Source organism: Balearica regulorum, chromosome 2, assembly GCF_011004875.1.
Source record: "Balearica regulorum gibbericeps isolate bBalReg1 chromosome 2, bBalReg1.pri, whole genome shotgun sequence".
Taxonomy (NCBI): Eukaryota; Metazoa; Chordata; class Aves; order Gruiformes; family Gruidae; genus Balearica; species Balearica regulorum.
In genome coordinates, this window is record NC_046185.1 from 167,561,831 (window position 1) to 167,582,188 (window position 20,358).

The 20,358-nt window shown below is 50.8% G+C and overlaps 1 protein-coding gene across 16 annotated transcripts in view; it reads right to left on the minus strand.

The window, feature by feature from the left end:
- Window positions 1-20,358, minus strand: part of MAP4 (microtubule associated protein 4) — a 162,652-nt gene continuing 142,294 nt past the window's right edge. For 7 of the 16 annotated variants that reach the window (XM_075746945.1, XM_075746952.1, XM_075746939.1 and 4 more), the window contains 9 exons: window positions 19,030-19,089; window positions 18,543-18,865; window positions 15,997-16,125; window positions 14,352-14,444; window positions 7,190-7,271; window positions 5,105-5,217; window positions 2,276-2,453; window positions 2,069-2,089; window positions 1,844-1,983 (listed from right to left, as the gene is read on the minus strand). In XM_075746945.1, coding sequence (XP_075603060.1) covers window positions 2,082-2,089; window positions 2,276-2,453; window positions 5,105-5,217; window positions 7,190-7,271; window positions 14,352-14,444; window positions 15,997-16,125; window positions 18,543-18,865; window positions 19,030-19,089 — 986 coding nt within the window. In that variant the 3' untranslated portion in view covers window positions 1,844-1,983; window positions 2,069-2,081. Of the gene's footprint in view, window positions 1,984-2,068; window positions 2,090-2,275; window positions 2,454-5,104; window positions 5,218-7,189; window positions 7,272-14,351; window positions 14,445-15,996; window positions 16,126-18,542; window positions 18,866-19,029; window positions 19,090-20,358 lie in introns of all 16 variants that reach the window. The other 9 variants (XM_075746953.1, XM_075746943.1, XM_075746955.1 and 6 more) reach the window with 7 other exon arrangements.

A 20,358-nucleotide genomic window follows, 5' to 3' on the forward strand; every position in this document is an offset into this window, starting at 1 on the left:
TTTGATGCAAACTAGTACATTTTAATGCCATTTTATTAGAAATCATGCAAACTTTAATATAAAAAATACAAGTGCAATAAGAATCTTTGTGTGTAAATACAGATTCCGGGTTATCGTGTCATTGTCGGCTTCCCAAAGAAATATTCCCACAAGCATGAGAAGCTGCAGGCTTCCCTCTGTCCCTCCTTGAACAGCCCCCCTTAGCACGCGCCTGGTTCAGTTCACTTTGATCCCAGTGTTTTGTTATTCCGCCTTTTTTTTTTTCCGCTTTAAATTAGTTTGACGACCCAAGAACACTTTTTTTTTTTTCATTTATTTACATTTCTTTTTTTTTTTCTTTTCTTTAGTGTCATTTGCAACACGAAACGAGGAGCTCACACCTCCAAGAGCAGGTAAATCTCCTTCCTAGTCAGAGCTGCGACTCCCCGGCACTGGAAACCTGCGGCCCCTGCCCCAGCCGAGGGCTCTGCTCCCTCCCAGCCCCGCCGCTCCCCCTGCCCGACGCCCCGGGGGGAGAGGCGGCCTTGCCCTCCTTCCCCCCCTCCGCCTCCCACCAGACTCGCTCAAGCCTGACCATACGGTTGTCCATACATCAGCCTCCGTGCAAACACCGCGCGCGCACGCCACAGACCTGCTTTTGCCTCGGAACTCACGGCCTGCGTTAACCTGCAACTCCACCGGGAAAGCAGCCTCCTGCCTTTCCCCAGACCTCAGGCCCTGGCCGGAAAAATCCGAATCCCAGGGCTTCGGCTGTGCGAATTAATAAATAAACCGTCTTTGCCTTGCTAACACGCAGAAGGCCCTAGGCATCCCCCGGGGCTGGCGGCTCGGCCCTACCGGAGGTTTTACGAGCAGCGAGTCAACACGTCTCGTTGCAGTCAACACAGGCTTCATCTGATCTGTTAGAGCAAGTTTTCCTTTAACACATTCTTGTGCCTTTCACTTCAGACATGGCTTAATCCCATGAATTTGCTCCATCGTTTTAAAATATTAAAAAAAAAACCAAAACCAAAAAAACCAACAACAAAAAAGTTACGATTGCTGGATATGTCAATAAGAAGCCAGCACTGCAGCAGCGGTTAATGTCTCTACTCTCCTACGGTTAGGAAAAGAAGGAAAGAGAAAAGGAAACTTAGCATGGGTCCGTAGCACGATAACTCATCAACACATCGTCACAAAGAATAAAAGGTTAAAGTCAACAGTTAAAACAGCCTAACGTGTGTGTATAATATATATCATCATCAAACGGGATCAGCAGAAACTGAAGCGGCAAGGAGGAGAAGGTTGGGGTTTGTTTTTTTTTTTTTTTAAAAAAAAAAGGAAGGAAGGAAGGAAGGAAGGAAGGAAGATCACAGCTTATCCCTATTAACTCTGGCCTGGCTTCAGCCCCAGCAGCGAGGGCGTGCTCCTACCAGCCCCCCGCTCGCCGCGCGTCTCCCCACTGCTCGGGACAGCGAGACACCGCCGGGAAGTCCCTAGATGCCCGTCCCCTAAACACGACACTAATGCTCGCTCTAGTATCCCCTAAAAAGCCAACGGGACGAGGCGCGGAGAGGGACGGGAGCCCCTTTCCAGCCGAGAAGGGACCACCAGAGCCCGGCACGCTCGGGCAGGGGCGAGCAGCCAGGATGCTTCGAGGAGCGAGCGCGGCCGAAAGGGACGCTAGCCCTGCTAAACGCTGTCCCCTTCCCACCTAAAGCCAGACGCCGGGTTAAGAGAGCCAAGCTGCGTCACTCGGGGGGGGGAGCGCGTGGGAGACGGGGCCGGGAGGGGTCACAAGCCTTGCTGAGAAAGCGCCGCAAGGGGAGCTGGCTGTTGCAGCGGTGACAAGGAGGCGACTGAGCCCAGGCTCTCGCTGACGGATGTGCTACGCCAGGGGGAAGTGCTGCTGGAAAGGTTGGGGGGTTTGGAGACGACGATTTCCGCTCCGTGGTCTGTCCGAGCCTTGGCCTTCTCACGGAACGTCAGCTTGTGAGATTCAATCTGCAGCGACACAAGGGCAGGTGAGAAGGGGAAGGGCAGGAGGAGGAAAGAGGAGAGGGGACAGGAGGGGAATGGAAGACGATACCATAATGTCATCATTAGATGCCTGGAAAATAAAAGGCAATTTTCTCAATTAAAAAAAGGCAAGAAAACCCTGCAGACATCGATACAAACAGTTCAATGGTGAGATTACAGCGGTGTGACCAGTGCCCGGGGGCGGCTGCTCTGCCCTGCTGCAGTGCTCTCCCCACCCCCCCGCAGAGCGCGCGGAGAGAAGGCGCGAGGCACTTACTTGTTTCTTGTATCTGAGTCTCGAAGCTCTGAATTTCCCTTTGGTCACCACCGCTCAGGGCAGTGGGCTCTGCCGGCCCTACGCCATTCTCCCGCATCTCACTGCCTGCCTGGGCCGCTGTCACCTCTCCGTTCTGAGGGGCTGGCGGGAGCTGCCCTGGCTCCGCGCTGCCCTCAGCCTACAATGAGACAACGGGGTGGGGAGGACGACAGGGACGAGTCAATAGGAGATGGGGGTGCAGGGGGGGGGTGAAGTGTGGGTTCCCGGAGCCCCCTCCGCCCTCCCCAGCTGCCGAGACACGCACAGGGACCATGCGGGGAGGTGGGAAGCGGGAAGCGGCCCCTCCGCTCCCTGGAAGCCATCGTCCTGACCAACTTTCCAGCTTCTCACAGCGCTTCGGTCCCCGCAGACCCGTTGGCCCCGCGCCGCTCCCCGCCAGCTCGTCCGAGCGCGGGCGCCGTGTCCCCGACCACGGGGTCCAGAGCTCGGCACCCTCTCCCCAAACGCCTGCCCGTAACGCCCTGGTGATGGAGGACAGCCACGGCGAAGGCAGACCAAGGCACGTTGCAGGACTAGAGCGGAGCGCTACGGGGTCGGAAGCAAGCGGGCGCTTTGGGAACGTTGCGGTGAAGCAGGCACCGGTACCTGGGGCCACGTTTACACACCAGACCCAAACAACACACGGCGGATCCCGAAACAGGAAGGCCGAGTTTGCACAAAGGACCTTGATGCTGGACTACGAACTGGGAGTGCATCTTCAGAGAAGACCCTGTCCCGGTCTGTTCTCCTACCACAGCCGGTCATCCCACCTGGAGTCACCAACTTCTACTAGCCTTGGAGAAGAGCTAAGTCCTACCACTGTTAGAGAAGAGACTAACACGCTGGTGGGAGCTCAGAGTAACGCAGCGCCGCTTGGACAGACATTCAGACACCACCAACGCTGCCGGGCACGGCAAACAGAGACGTCGTCACGTCGGACCAGCCCAGCTCCGGGAAGGAGCAACCCATCCAGCCAGGACATCCCCTTGCTGCCACGTTCAGTCTGGGGAGAGGGTGCCCCCCACCCCGTCCTAAGCCCCGACCCCAGGCCCTTGCCCCACAAAGTCTTATCCAGAGGGAACGAGGGTGCCGCGCTCTCCTCAAGACCGAGTCGGGCCCCGCAGCCCAGGTAGCAATGCGAGGTACTCAACAAACAGCAAAACCACCTGGCCTTCCTTCTGGGGCCCACGTCCCCCCACAAAGTGACAGCAACGCTGGTATCTGGGTGCTTCTGCGGGAGCTACAGGGACCTGGATGATCCCCACGGCGAGCTGAGCGCGTGCGTGCCAGCCCCCACGTGCCACCCGCCCCGACGACAGCACTGCCGGGGCGCTCTGGGATGCAACAGGGAAACGATTTGGTCTCTGTATGGCAAGGCTAAGTATTGGAACCCCAAAATATACTGGGTGAGAGCGTCATCAGCAGACTCTTTGCACCCATGGGGATGGGGGGAAAAACGCTAAAAATAATCAGACTAATTGTGAAGAGGTGAGAGTGTAGAACCTCAATGAAAAGGCCAGTGACAGCAAACAGCACCGGGACACGGACCGGACGCTCCGGGGTACGCTGGCACCGTTCCAGAGTTCCCCATCCCCCCCCAACGCACCGGCAGCTTTGCCGGTTCCTGCCAGCTTGTCACCGAGCCCCGATTTGACAGGGTGACGTTTACATCAAGGACTGGAGACTGGAGACAGGCGAGTCCTGATGTGTCCCCAGCAAATATTCTGGCGGTCGCCTCTCGCCTGGTTGTAGGGGGATGATTAAGCACATACCAAATACACTTGTGAATTCTGCTGCGTGATCCGCTCTTTAGGACCGGGATTATTGCTTTCAAATTCACACGGCGTTTAACACAATGGCTCAACCCGGCTGAACTCCAAACCCTTCCACAACACAAAAGTGCTCAAACAAAACAACGCAGGGACGACCGAGGGAACTCGGTGCTTGGACGGGGTTTCTTCCCCTCCATCTGTCTATCCTGCGGGGAGCAAAGGCTAGATCGTACTTTAACAGCTCCGCCGCCGGAGCGCAGCATTGCTTTCTCCGCTTCCAGAGCTCGCAGGCAATTCAGAAGCAGCGGTGTTCCACACAAAAGCCCCAGCACCGGCGACTACCTAAACAGGATCCCCAGCACTGCTCTAATCCTTACGGGGCGTGATAGGTCGAGCCCACGCATCCGTCGCTGGAGCAGGGGTAATTTCCCTGCCCTAAGCACGGGCGTCGCATGGCTGTAGCGAGACCTGCAATTTGCAGCGCCGAGGCCGGGGGCAGTTTATGTTCTCACAGGGAGAAGTGCTGAATCCCAGCAGCGAGAGCGCAGCGATCCTTTATCGGCTCAGACCAAGGGCCGCTGGGCTGCGGGACAGGGGATGGGCTCGAACCGGCTCCCCGGAGCTGCAGGGTGCCATCTCCCACCACGCAGCACTTGGATCTCACCAGCTTTACTGCAGGGAAAGAGCAGACGGAGGAAGGGCCACAGGCAGCTTCTCTGATGGGCCCACAGCTCACAGAGCAGTGCCTGCTCTCAGACCGAGAGGAAGGGTGCGGATGGGCAGCACGAGCCCTCTGAGTAACACCTAGCAGGGAGCCCGTGCGGGCAGGCCACCGAGCGTTCCTAGCTCTCGCCTTTCCAACTCGTACCTACTCCCGGGGTTCACAACAGAGGCCACAGAAATAAGCAGATGGCTATAAAAGGCTGGGGGTGGAGAAGCCGCACTACATCAACAGCAGGACAAGGAAACCCACCAAATTTAAACCCTACCCTGATGTGCCAGAGCTTGCTTCACCCACCTTCACGGTTCCTCCTGCTGGCAAGTGTCCCACGTTGTCCAGAGAACCCACTTTGGCTTGCGCCTTCTCCTTGAAGTTCAGCTTCTGGTTCTCAATTTTGACATCTCCTCCCCCTAGAAGAAGGTTGTGTAGGAGTGAGTTATTAACAGCTCCAGCACGGGCCCACCCGAGTTCTGTCCCGCCCGAGGAACCGCTGGGGACCCCACCGGAGGAGGGACAGGACCGAGGAATACATCTACTGTCTCAGTCTCTCTCCAGTTAAGGTTCAGTTTAAAAACCAGCAGGATCCAAGTTGGTGATCTGGACCTACAAGCAAGCAGGGCTGCACGGCCAAGCTCCGGAGGTGCCCTCGGGCGGGGAACGGCACGTCCGGACAGACAGGCTGCAAGATACCCACGTGCCGGCTGCCTCCCTACGCCTGCTGGTGACTCTGCCTCCCCCAGCAGAGATGGGAAATGCCAGTGCCACCCCGTTCCCCTTGCCAAGGTCCCTGCCAGCTCAGCCCATCTGCGTAGTCGTCGGTGCTGGGACACATTCTGCTCCTTTTCCTTAACTGCGTTCCTTCACTCGCTTCGTTCCCACTCCTACTCCGTCACGGGCAGTTGCGTGGCTGCCTGGACCGACAGCTCCCTCCGTGCGACACAGACCCACTGCCTGAACTGCTCCGCAGGCAGCCGTGCGGGCAGGGAGAAGCCAAGCGTGGGCACTGGATGGACACCAGGTTCAGGAGAACCCGAAGGTCAGAAAACAACCACACACTGCCAGCAAGAGTTTCCTACGTCTAGAACACTGCAGTTCCCATGAATATAAGACCATACGTGCAGTCCATATTCCACTAGGTTTCTCAAAAAAAAACCCCTGTTTAGGTATTGCTAAGCACAACTTTGCGTCCCAGTGACAGCATTAAATACTCAGTCCTCAGCACTCTGGAAGCCTGGCATGGCCAATGATGGAAACCAACGGATTCCGTCCAACAAAATCAGTGAAAACATCTGACAATGGGTAATTCTGGATGGATTAATCTGCTTTAATCAGCCCTGGACAAGAGCAGTTATTGTCGCGCACAGCGTGTTATGACAGAGCACTGAACTAACAGAGGTCACGTTTGTGGCACCACGTTCTCAAAGCGGGAGCGCGTTTTGAGGCACTGAACCGTGGTGCTCGGTGTGTGAGGTTGAACTGCTTTCAACCGAACCGGCTGGCAGAAAGGTGCAGGAAGCTGCAGGAGCAGACAAAGACAAGCTTGTAGCGTTTGTTCTCAGCTTTGGCCAGCGAACTTAGTCCCTCGTGCACCCACGTTTGACTGCCGGGAGTTTTCCTCTGCAGGTAACTGTCCTCAGCTACGGCCAAACCAGCGGCAGTCAGCGACCCGACCGTACTTCAGGGTGCTGCAAAGGGACAGTTCCACCAACCTGCCTGCAGCCGCAGGACCTCGAACTTGAGGCTTGAGCCCACGCTTCAGCTGAGCGGTGGGCTGGTCACTGCTTGGCTGCGAAACCCGAATTCGCAGGAATTCACACAGAGTCAGTGCTGTGTTCTCGGTGGGGAGCACGTCACTCCTGCACGCTCATGCCATAACATGCCATTAAAGAGCCAGAAGTGGTTTATATCAAAGACAGGAGCTGCTACTGAACTGAAGGCTAAAAAGACCCTCGTGTCTGCTTTGAAGAACTGGAGGGAAGTTCCTTTATCCTTCCATAGCAGACACGTTTGGGGAGCTCCAAAGCCCTCTGTAAGCTTCCAGACTCCTGGAACAGTCATGCTAAGTATCCACCTATTTTTTTTTTCTTTTTTTTTTTTCTTTTTCTTCTTCTTCATATGGGGAGGGGGAAAAAAAAAAAAAAAAAAGAGAACTGAGTTGAAGCAGGAGATTATCTTCTCAGGCAAGATGAAACCCCACATCTCCTAATCCTCTTCTCCACTGATGACACCACCAGGAATTGCTAAGCAGCTAGACAGTACTTCTAGAAATACTCCCTGAAAGCAACAAACCTCTTTTAAACTATTTCAGTCACCATCCAGGACTATATTTAAATGACTTGCAATTTCTGCAAACAAATCATGAGGAAACAATAAAATTTCTACCTGGCTTATGCTTGATATTTGCTTTAGAGCCACACTTCGAGGACACTTTGGAAAGGTCAACTTTCTTGTTCTGGATCTGCACCTGAAGAGGCAAAAAGAGAGAACTCAACACAAAGAAACATTTCCTGCGAATCTGGAGGCCCACGGACCATCTCAAACGTCAGGTCACACTTAATGAACCTGCACCCCCCTCCTACCGCATCATTTTCTCCTGGTGATTTCCCAGCCGCTGCATGCCGAACGCTACACTCAGCTTTAGCGTTACTCAAAGTCCTGCCCCAGCCAGAAGTGGTTAATGTGAGCAGACAGAAATCCAGACCAGATAAAACTAACAGACGGACGGTAACCAGAAACCCGAGTCTTGAGTTCATGGCACGTTCGTGGAATAGAAAAGCACTTGGGAGAGGCACCGAAACAAAGCCAATCCCATGGCCATGATCCCCAGACCGTTTCTGCCCAGCGCTGGCTCTGCCTCTGAAGACACGGGCCGTTGCCTGGGCAGCTCCAGGACAGATGTCATCTCACGGCTCTACTCAGCCAGGGACATGCCACCAGGTCCAACTTTTTCTCTCTACCGTCTCCAACGTGCCGAGTGACGCACAGCTAGTTGCCAGGCTTTAGGCTTTGTTTTTAGGACAGCCTCCTCTCAGCGGCCTGTCCTCCCTGCCGGAAACAGGACACCAGGAAGGATCATCGTGCCCAGATGGAACGAGCCACTCGAAGAAGCATCCTTCTCAAAGACAAAACACGGGGAGCGGGGAAGCTACGCCCCAGTATTACTTCCCTTAACATCGCTCTACCAGTGACTCTACACTGGCAAACAAAACCTTCACTGAAAAAAACGTACGGTGATGCAGTCAGGAAATCCCGAGATACGACTCAGTAAACAACCTTCTTCCAAGTCAATGAGCCAAATATTCTAGCGCGGTGTTTGTGGACATCGGTTTGAATTTGGGGGGAGGTGCCTCCTCTGGAGTGGGACAAAGGTGGAGTCAAAACATCCCAGGTTTTAGGTCTTTTTGCTCAAAAAGTATTTAATCTCCAACACCTGGACGGAGCGCACTGTACAGAGCCCCATTTCTGACATCTTTAAGATCCCTCCTGCAGCTCCAGGTGGGTGAAAAATTCCTCTATTCCAGAATGAACTTCTTGCCTAACTACTTGGAGATCTTTCATTTCATACAAACATAGGACAATTTATACCGAAGGAACTTCTGGTCATCTGATCTAACCCCCTACTAGGTTGACACTAGAACTTTCTGTGGGAAAAATCTGGGGGTTTTTGGTAGTAATGTGTGTTGGTTTTGCATGGCAAGGTTTTGGTAGCGGGGGGGCTACAGGGGTGGCTTCTGTGAGAAGCTGCTAGAAGCTTCCCCTGTGTCTGACAGAGCCAATGCCAACCGGCTCCAAGACGGACCCGCCGCTGGCCAAGGCCAAGCCAATCAGCGCCTCTGTGATAACATATTTAAGAAAGAGAAAAAAAAACAGTTAGAGAGCGCTTTTGCACCCAGAGAGAGGAGTGAGAAGATGTAAGAACATCTGCAGACACCAAGGTCAGTGAAGAAGGAGGGGGAGGAGGTGCTCCAGGCGCCGGAGCAAGATTCCCCTGCAGCCCGTGGTGAGGACCATGGTGAAGCAGGCTGTCCCCCTGCAGCCCATGGAGGGAGGATGAGGGGGTGTAGAGATTCCACCTGCAGCCCGTGGAGGACCCCACGCCGGAGCAGGTGGAGACACCTGAAGGAGGCTGTGGCCCCGTGGGAAGCCCGCGCTGGAGCAAGCTCCTGGCAGGACCTGTGGATCCGTGGAGAGAGGAGCCCACGCCAGAGCAGGTTTGCTGACAGGACTTGTGACCCCGTGGGGGACCCACGCTGGAGCAGTCTGTTCCTGAAGGTCTGCACCCCGTGGAGGAGACTCACGTTGGAGAAGGCCGTGAAGGACTGTCTCCCGTGAGAGGGACCCCACGCTGGAGCGGGGGAACAATGAATCCTCCCCCTGAGGATGAAGAAGCGGCAGAAACACCGCGTGAGGAACTGACCGTAACCCCCACTCCCCGTCCCCCTGTGCCGCTGGGGGGGGCGGAGGTTGAAGCCGGGAGTGAAGTTGAGCCCGGGAAGATGGGAGGGGTGGGGGGAGGTGTTTTTAAGATTTGGTTTTATTTCTCATTCCTCTACTCTGTTTTGCTTAGTAATAAATAAGATGAATTCCCTCTCTAAGTTCGGTCTGTTTTGCTCGTGATGATAATTAGAGAATGATCTCTCCCTGTCCTTATCTCGACCCGTAAGTTTTTTTTTTCCATCGTACCTTTTCTCCCCTGTCTAATGAAAGAGGGGAGTGATAGAGCGGCTCTGGTGGGCACCTGGCCCTCAGCCAGGGTCAACCCACCACAGTCTTTTTTGGCGCCCAACGTGGGGCACGAGAAAATCGAGATAAGGATAGTAATTGGAAGAGGTAACGGGCAAAACATTGACTGAACGTAACTTGAGAGTGATATAGTGGTGAAGGGACTAGAGATAGATTTTGTGTGTAGATTGTCCACTCTGGTGTTGTGATAGTGTTGTTTTGATTTTGGTGTGGGGAATTCTTTTTCTTTTTCTTTGTTGATGTGATTAGTGTTTGTGAAGTTTTGTGTTGAATGTATATTTTAATGATAATTCTTAAATATGTGATTCACAGAGGCGAGGGGTGGAATGTGTTGGTTTTGCATGGCAAGGTTTTGGTAGCGGGGGGGGCTACAGGGGTGGCTTCTGTGAGAAGCTGCTAGAAGCTTCCCCTGTGTCTGACAGAGCCAATGCCAGCCGGCTCCAAGACGGACCCGCCGCTGGCCAAGGCCAAGCCAATCAGCGCCTCTGTGATAACATATTTAAGAAAGAGAAAAAAAAACAGTTAGAGAGCGCTTTTGCACCCAGAGAGAGGAGTGAGAAGATGTAAGAACATCTGCAGACACCAAGGTCAGTGAAGAAGGAGGGGGAGGAGGTGCTCCAGGCGCCGGAGCAGAGATCCCCCTGCAGCCCGTGGTGAAGACCATGGTGAGGCAGGCTGTCCCCCTGCAGCCCATGGAGGGAGGATGAGGGGGTGTAGAGATTCCACCTGCAGCCCGTGGAGGACCCCACGCCGGAGCAGGTGGAGACACCTGAAGGAGGCTGTGGCCCCGTGGGAAGCCCGCGCTGGAGCAAGCTCCTGGCAGGACCTGTGGATCCGTGGAGAGAGGAGCCCACGCCAGAGCAGGTTTGCTGACAGGACTTGTGACCCCGTGGGGGACCCACGCTGGAGCAGTCTGTTCCTGAAGGTCTGCACCCCGTGGAGGAGACTCACGTTGGAGAAGGCCGTGAAGGACTGTCTCCCGTGAGAGGGACCCCACGCTGGAGCGGGGGAACAATGAATCCTCCCCCTGAGGATGAAGAAGCGGCAGAAACACCACGTGATGAACTGACCGTAACCCCCACTCCCCGTCCCCCTGTGCCGCTGGGGGGGGCGGAGGTTGAAGCCGGGAGTGAAGTTGAGCCCGGGAAGATGGGAGGGGTGGGGGGAGGTGTTTTTAAGATTTGGTTTTATTTCTCATTCCTCTACTCTGTTTTGCTTAGTAATAAATAAGATGAATTCCCTCTCTAAGTTCGGTCTGTTTTGCTCGTGATGATAATTAGAGAATGATCTCTCCCTGTCCTTATCTCGACCCGTAAGTTTTTTTTTTCCATCGTACCTTTTCTCCCCTGTCTAATGAAAGAGGGGAGTGATAGAGCGGCTCTGGTGGGCACCTGGCCCTCAGCCAGGGTCAACCCACCACATAATGTTAAGAGGATCACCTCCCCCCGTCGGGTCAGCAACCACCAGCTGCACAGAAAGTTCTGCTACAGATCATCTCGCAGAGAAAACGAACATCTTTCTTCTTGAACGTGACGAGAATTCATTCACTCACCAGCTACTCTAAAAGCTCATTGAGAACTATCATGATAATTTGCAGTACATCTTTCTCAGGAAGCATGAATCCTCCGAGTACTTGTGAAGAGAGATGAGTCAAAGCCCTGATGTCTTGTTTGCTCAGAATCGGTAGAACAGCACAGTTCAGCCTCCTGCTACGCTGTTCCATGTTCGTGTACCCTGAGCCAGTGACGCCAGACACCCCGAAAAGGAGAGATCATGGCCACTGAATCTGATTTTCTCAGGGGTTGCTAGTAAAGTTACTACAGCTTTTATAACGAGTACTTGTTTGCTTGGAACTGGAATAGAACGAAATTTACTTCGCAGAAGGCATTTTAAATTAATAATGTTTGTTACCAGCTAGGGTAGACATACCCAGTTGTGACTCCTCCTGTTTCCTTCTGGGGATCCAGACAATGATACCTAACTGGAAGAGTATTTCTGGGAGGGTTTCTAACATTAGTTGGTTTGAGTTGGCAATGGGAGGCACGCTTCAAGGCTTGGGCTTGCGTTTATGGAGCCAAATACTCAGACTCGGGTGCCAGAAAAAAACTTTAGGTCTGAAAGCTGGATGCAGAGGCTCGCGTGGGAAGTGCGGTCCTCATCCCTTTTAAGATTTTTCTATCTCTGACCATTTCCCGACCCATCTAGGCAGGTCAAGCCAAAGGGCAGAGAAACATATGTACATTCCAAATCACCCTGTTAAATCTTCAACAACTTGTACGCTACCTGCGCTCTGTAAAATGTACCTCTTTCCTGTACTCTCTTTAAAAAGAGAGGGGGAAAATACCAAAGCACAACAAAAGCTTTTACCCAGGAAATCCAACTATGTTTGCGTCTAGATATTTTTTGGCAAATACAACGTGAGTAGGAACAATATCTACTGCTTTTGAACGTGTCTCCTTGGGTATGTGGGAGGGGAGAAGTTATTCGTGTGTATAGAGGGCAAAAAGGGTACCCAAACAGAGTGTACCAGCTAGGAACCACCTCCCTTAGCAGATGGTCATCGCTCCTACAAGAGCAACCCTAAAGCTGAATCGGAATTTGCCACGAACCACAGCTCTTGCCCGCAGGATTCCTAAAAGCCTTTACTGAAGCAACAGACCAGAACAACGGATTTTCCAGACATCCCCATCAGCAGTGTGGTTCAGGAATTAAACATCGGGAAGTCTTCTCTCCGAAATGATCATCGTAACAATTTCAACAAGAAAAGATTTTGGAAGAGGACACTAATATTACAGCGTCCCAAAGGGAGCGCGCAGCTATAAAAGTGAATACAAGGAAACGCTTTTCTAGGAAGCCGGACCGGCCATCAGAGTGGGACAGGCAGCGCTGGGTTGGGGCGCTGGGTGGCTCGGAGTGACTGCCTGAGGCAGGTCTGTGGGCATTCGGGACCTGGAAACAAGCACTTCGGTCGCTGTTCTCAAAGCAAAAAGCTTAAGTAGTTGAGCAAGGAGAAAAAGTGCAGTGGTAAAAGGAGAGCGTGGAAGGAGAGAAGCAGCGAGCAGGCACGCACTCGTCCTGTAGAGCTGGGAATGTCCCCAGCACAGGACACTAAAGAAGAAAGGACAGGGCTGGTGATTCATTAGGGGGAAGAACAGTTCACTAATGTAGTTAAGCAAGCAAGAAAAACATCCCCCACATTTAAATCACGTTTCTGTTGGCCTCAAAAAAAAAAAAAAAAAAAAGAAAAAGTACACATGAGACTCGTCCACTAAAAGGCTATGCAAGGTAGGAGTGGCAAAATCAGAGTGGCTTATAAAATACAGCTGCTTCGCGTGCGGGAACGGTGAAGTTACAGCAGCTGCTCTTTAACAGCACAGCCAAAGGGACTTCTGCCGCACAACACGCGTTGCGTACAGTCTGCTCCAAGCCTGGGTGACAAAGCCAGATGAAATATGCCCTAGGAACAGAAACATGCATAGCTTAAAAAAAAAAAGGCAGTTAGGTGCCCTCATAATACTTTATCATTGTCTCGGCATCAGTTTTTCTTTCTATGGCGCAGAGAATTCTCCTGCATGAATATTTCTACGGGAAGCTGCACACACACGTGTACGCACTCCTATAAACATTGGGGGAGTCACGGAAATATCAAATAAGAACGGTAAATCCCACCGGTGGGGAACAAGTTTGTTGAGAATCCAGATTTGGTTGCCTCTTGCGAAGATCTGCGGAAGAACCGGCCGTGTGAAGGTTCTGCCAAGCACACGTACATTTCCCAGGATCGGCGGCCCCAGCAGTTTGCACCAGCCGGGCCTCAAACAGATCGTGCTGGCTGTACAGCAACAGTAAGTCTGGCCCAGAAATGGAATATTTGCGCCTGGAACACTACACAGAGCAAGGACGCCCCGAGTTTCATCGATGCTGGCACTGGGCACAGAGAAAGAGTCGCAAGATGCGTATTTAAACACCGGTGGAAAAACCACTTCCTTGGGCTTAAGTACTTCAGCGTCTTTTCAAAACCATCTGACCTTTGTATTTCTGCAAACTACCCCTAGCACGAAGAGCCCGGCAGCGAGCTGCTAAGGCAGTGCCCATCTGCCTGCCAAACCAGAGTCGTCGTTTCAAAAGCTTTAGTGTCTAGAGAGTTAACGCGGGGGTTTTGCCAGACGCTTTCAGGATATAATACTCCAAACCTACACACAGACATTACAAGATTAGCCTTCTATTTTAATAAGCTCAACTCTGCTGCCAGAGATACCAGTAGCCTTTAAATTTAGAAATTAATTGCAGCTCAAAGATTAAGTCCCAGAGTCTTTTCCTCCTCCTTTTTCGAAGTCTCCCGTCTTGCGAAACAAGAGGGGAAATTAATCTGACCCAGGCTTGCTCTGGTAGCCAGAGAAGAGCACCGGGCACTTCTAGGCCACAATTCATTTCATCTAAAAAAATCAGACTAGGTCAGCAGCCTGATGAGGTGCCTCCATTGACTGCAGAGGGAATCCATGGGGAATAACTCCTGGGGTCAGCGATGCGCACGTCCTACATTTGGTCGTGAAGTACCACGTAAACCGCGCGAGAAATAGGTCAGGTGTATTTGTAGTAGTATGAAACAGAACGCACACGTTCGACCTAGCATCCCATGGGGGAAAAAAAATAATAAATTCTCCAGCCTACAGGATTTCCAGAAGCCCTAAAACTCTGCTACGCCTTTCTGCCTGAAACACAGCATTCGTAAGACTGACATATAAAAACATAGTACAAGAGAAGGAGTTAGTAGAAAGACAGCTTGCCCAGAGCCCATACTTACATTCCCACCTCCAGGGACATGCTTAATATTGTCCTTGGAACCACACTTGGACTGAACATGGCTGTAGTTCGCTTTTTTGGAGACTATCTGGACCTGGAACGTTACAGAATGGAAAACAACACAAGGGAAGAGGACTGGTTAGAGTTGTCATACGGCAGGCTGGAGTGGATGCTCTAACACGGTGGATAAACAAGGAGTTGTGTTAAACTCAATCCAACTTTAGTATTAGGTGTGAAAGCAACTGAGGAGGAGAGTGAGGAAAAAAAAAAGTGAACGAAACGAGAGGCTGCACAGACAGTGTTAGTGCGAGAGCGTAAGCACTACCGTGAAGAACCGCATCTCCGTATTCTCTACGGCTCAGCATCACCGGGTGGGCGCCTGCCTCCACCTACGTCCCTGGGAAGCTTCCTGGGAGCTCTCTGGAGAGAGCTGCCCCAGAGCAGGGAGAGCCAGCTCGGCTGCCGCCTTCCTCCACGGAGCAGGGCGGTGGGGTCTCCACTTCCAACAACACTACGAGCTGCTCCGTGCCTGCACTTGCCTTCCATCCGCCTGGATCGGCTCCGATCGTGGGTACTGTCTTTCAAAACCTCCGGGCAAGAAAGCCCACTCTGAGAAACAATTCTTCTGATGAAGATTGTCAAACCTTCAGTTAAATTTTATTGGACGAGTCTTATGTTAATTGAATTGTTTCTCCTTTAAATTAAAATGACTTGGACTTTTTCTAAAGGCAAAAGGAATACGCTAAGTGAGCTTTTACTCACGGAGGTAGTAACCAAGTTAGAGTGACAGGCCCGTGTTTACAAAGGTTAGTTACGACACGTGTTTAGTCTGGGAGTTATTTAACAGCACAAAACATGGCAGAAGCTGTATCTAGAGTACTTTCTAGAACGAGGCGGTAAATTCGAAGCACAAAAGGAATCACCAAAACATTCTCGCTTCAGTGGGTTTCCAAAAGCTCCTTGGCCAGTTCAGAAAGACTGGATTCAGCGCAACAGCAGCTCTGAAGACGCACTCGTGGCGCGGCAGCTGATGATGCGTTACTGACTTCTCTAGGGCTGCAAATCCCGTCCCGTCGTTAACAGGCTCTGCCCGATACTGTCCGAATTAAAGCAGCGCTGCGGGCACCTCACCCCCCCATCCACTTGTGACGAAATACGACGTCACGACCATCAACTGGTGACCGCCTAACGCCTGGAGTCAAAGAGTTGGGACACAACTGGGCCGGGAATGTTGCAGGAAATATATTAAATCCTTATTGTTCTGCAAACTTAACGAAAGCAAGTGACACTGAACTAAATCTCTCTCTCCCTCGTTACAAACTAGTGGTGTGTGGAAAGAACTGGTCCTAAGGGAAACCTCCGGCTCAAAGTTAGGCCTGGCTACCTCAAGGTGAAAACGGAGGACTCTGCTCTGAAAACATGTACTTTTACAGCAGGCATGGAGAAGGTACCTACGACAGTGATCTCGGAACGTGTACAGTAACTGAGAACATCTCAGGGTTTACAAGAAAGAATTGGAAAAGTGTCTGTGCAAGGAAGAGTGACACTGACAGGAGAAAGCAGAAGAGTTGAAGAGAAGGGAGAGTGACTCAAAATGGAAATGTTTGCCTTCATCTCCCACAGAGAAAAGTCTGAAATAAACTCACTTTCCCATTGGGCTGTTTTGGGGCACTCTCTTTTGATACGGTTGTTTTAGTAGTAGCCATTTTAGAGACCGCATTGGGTTCAGACTTTCGCGCAGCAGCGGCTGATTCTGGCTTTTTCTCTATTTTCCCCTAGATGGAGACAAATGGATGATTTCAACCAGCAAAAACAAAAGTGTGGGCAGGGGAGTACGGGAACACAAGCTACTCGGATAAACTTAGTGGCACGGATGACCCAGGAGAACTTCTTACACGCTGTAATTCTCAGGCAAAGTATAATCCCATGCCCAGGAACAATAAAGCTAAGGGGGTGGAGGGGAAGCAGCACCACTCAGACACGGGATGAAACAGGCACCCTGGGGTCATAAAGCAATAATTAAGTTCTCCATTTCTCAGAAAGCTCGTAGGTGCCCTTCACGAGGCATTTCCCCAGCGGTCACGATGGCAGGTCTCCAGGTGACCCCGGTACATTCTATTCTGCCAAAAAATCAAACCCAATCTTTTAGTAACCCAGCAGCAGCGCAGGACCACCTCCTTCACACGGGGGAGGACATCATACAGGTCTTAGAGGCAAACACATCCACTGGCTGGTTCTCTTCGCCTCGGAGCTCCAAGAGCTCTGCTGGATACAGATACACTGTGCTTCCATTTCGCATTTCCCACCCACACCGATTTGACTCAGGCTTTGAGATCAGCGGCTGACTTAGTTTTTAACTGCGGTGAGGCCCTGGCAGAGGTTGCCCCGAGAAGCTGGGGCTGCCCCTGGCTCCCTGGCAGTGGTCAAGGCCAGGTTGGATGGGGCTTTGGGCAACCTGGGCTAGTGGAGGGTGTCCCTGCCCATGGCAGGGGTGGGGCTGGGTGGGCTGGGAGGTCCCTGCCCACCCAGACCAGTCTGGGAAATGGAGGTGGGCCTGGTTAATCCAGCTAAGCAGAAAACTGAAGGAAAATTTACAGGTTTTTAGAAAAAAAACTACCCGAGAATATCCATTAGAATATCCATTCTTCTGCTAATCTGGATCCAGATAAGAGCAGCAGAACTTGCATTTTTTGTGGGGGTCAGCATAAATCCCGTATTTCACTAACCTACTAGCAACAGAGTGGGAAACTAAAACCAACCCAGCATTCCTAAGGCATTCTCATACTCTAAAACCATCCCAGCGTAAATAAGCCTATGAAAAGGACAATTCTTTTAAAACTGTTAAATAAATTCCCTTAAGCTGACACAAGGACCCTGTAAGCTAAAAAGCTCTGCAGTCCTCACAACCCTAGCGCAGCTGAAAATAACAGAACAACCTTACATGTTCTTTTTGACCAGATGGCAGGCGGCGTTCTGAACTTCTGTTTGGTTTCAAGCTACAACATACAGCATACGAACGGGTCACCCTCCTGCTTGCTTCCACGTTTTTCAGCAGACTTGCTTTTTCGTTTCCAGAAACTCTGGTTTGGGGAGTGGAAGTTTCTGTCCTCTAGAGCTCGAAGCTCCGAGGACTGCGCTACGATATTGTACAACTAAGATACTCCTAACGCTGAAGAATAAATCGATGCTACATCGATGCTGCCTGTGACATGCATCATCACAGCCCAAGAACGCCCTCGACTAACGTGCCTGAGAGGAGATTAAGGCTCCCAGCATGAAACGTGCTCTCTTGGCATCAGGTTAGAGTTCTATCCCGAGTTATTCATTACTGCAGACCTGCAGCAAAGATAAGTGGGCAAATTCGTTCCACTTTGTGGAAATTAAAGCCCTCTGACTACGGGCGAGCTGCTAACTCATTTGGTCAGGTAAAGATGGGTGTATCTGTTATACAATAGCCAATAAAACTTTTACGATTATGCATATCCACAAAATTATTTAAACCCTCAGAAGAGGGCTACAGGTCTATCCCTAAACCTTTATCGTTTACACGGTTGATATTCACAGTGAATGTGTAATTTAAGCCCGTTACCGATTGAGAGCCTCAAGTTTTATCTACGTATATGCCTCTCCCTACAGCTGATCCAACACTACCCTCTCCTTTTCTTGTGGCCATCCAAAGAGCAGAGTACGCAGACCCACTGCATTTCAGCTTTAGGCCTGACGACTTGAACAGAGTCCCCGTTCCTAGACCTGGGAAAGGTGCTGTGGAACTTGCTTCTGAATCCAGATTTCCTGCATCGTAGTGTGTTATTCCACCTTCTGTACCATTCAGCAGACTCGATTCCTCTCTTCAGAGGCAAAGTTTTGGAATATAGACAAGGTTTTGAGCTTTCAATACCAACTGGTCTCTACATCAGGACGTACGACAGAAAAACAGACCCATGGAGTTCTGAATTCCTGTACGTATGCCAGTAAAGACCATGAAGGCTCTTAAGGCGGATTCCTTCTGTACACTACTGTCGCTGCCTTGTTAATGCCTTGTGCATAAACCAAGAACCCAAAGAGGAGCTCTGCAGAGCATAAATGAGAAGAGCAGTGAGGATACAGCCACCAAAATTAGCAAAGAGCACCCCTAATGCTTAAGAGCTACCGTTCCAAAGCACATATCGTTACCGAGTTTGAGGAAACTTACCTTTCCTCCACCAGGCTGATGCTTAATGTTATCTGTTGATCCGATTTTGGAACGTACGTTTTTCAGGTCTGGAGCAGAAACGCTGCTGGTCGGGCGAGGTGGCTTGGAAACAGCGCTGGGTTTAGTCGGAGCCTTAGTGGTTGGTTTTTTAGCATCTGCTGTTGGGGTTGAGGTTGTGGTGGGTTTGGTTGCAGCAGGCTTGGTTTTGGGACGACTGGTAGCTACTCCAGGTAAGGTAGGCGCGCTGGAGGCGGTGGTAGAAGGAGTGGTGGCACTACTTTTCACTGCGTTTCCAGTAGCGCTCTTAGGGCGGCTCAAGTCTGCTACAATTATCACAGTGATAATTGAAGGGAAAGGGGGGAAAAAGATGGGTCAGGTGCCATTCACACAAACGTCCTCGGAGTCCTAAAGACGTACAGTGGTCCGCTTAATAAACACAGCCCCCAACAAGGAGGATTTGCCGTAGATGGAAACTGAACAAAGTTACCTGATGGTGACTTTGCGGAGGTCTTCTTCACATCTGCAGGCTTTGCGTCCGTCTTGATAGCTGCCCAATAGAAAACACGCGGATTAGTATTTCAGAGAGCGGGCGCCAGTTTACACAGACGAGGAGTCCGGAGTCCCCGGGCTCTCCGCAGCTCCTCACATCCCAACGGTCCTCTTTACCCACAGTCCCCATTTCTCACGTGCCGCTGGAAATAAAGCGTCTGAGGAATTAACCGCTCCGTCTGAGCGCCTGCCTGAGGCCCTTCTCATTACGACAGCAAATCTCACGTTTTCCAGCAAAAGGATCAATTCACCACTCGATGCTGCCACACACCTGAGGGATGGGTTGTATTTTGCTTTTTTTCTGAAAATAACTCTCTGAATCTGACAGCACTCAGTAACGTTATTTTAATCCCGTCCCAACTGAATTCCTTAAAAAAACACAGCTCCCTTCTTTACTAAACAGCAAAAGCAAAGCCACGTTTGCCCATCTACACCCTTGGTGTTATTGCTAGATCAGTTCTAACCAATGCCAACTTTCTTGCACAGACATTATTGCATGTATTTTGGTCCCTATTATAATTGTATAAAACCAAAAATCAATCGATAAACTGAACTACGCCTTTGGGCAAACACCAATGACCATGACCTGATTACATTCCACAGAGACAGAGGACAGTCTAAACCAAGAACGTGTCTGTATTTCTCAAAGCAGAATAAAACCATACACCAAGTTGATCAAGGAAAAATCGCAGACTGAAAAACATCAACAGAATCTTATTTTAAAGAGCTCTTTGATAATGAAATTCTAGCTTTTTTACTATGGATGATGGACAACTTTGACTAAAATCTGCTTCAATTCAATAGCCAAAGGAAGGCAACATTAAAAACAAAAACCAAATGGAAAAAAAATCAAAGCCAGAAATTATGAAAAACCCTATCTTCTAATATTTAATTTCCATTAACCGTCTTAGATTTTTAGATAACTCAAGTAGCTGGCAGGGTATTTTATGGAATGCCAACACAAAAAAGAGCAAGAAGAGGCAGATAACCATAGGCCAAGTTAGTCTGCATCGCCCCATCCAGACCTTGCTAAAAGCCTTCGGTTAAAACACCACAGAGAAGATACTAGCTAATGAGACGGAACACGTTTGGATAATTCAGTAAGGTCTAAAAGACAGATATATAATTAATACTAAACACTTAAAAAAGGTCCTGTCAAACCAACCTAATCTCATTCCTTGAGATCCCAACTTTAATTGGGAAAAACTGTATGGACAGAACAGACTTAGTTTTGTACAAAGGCAAGAGGACTAAGTTGTTCCTTTCT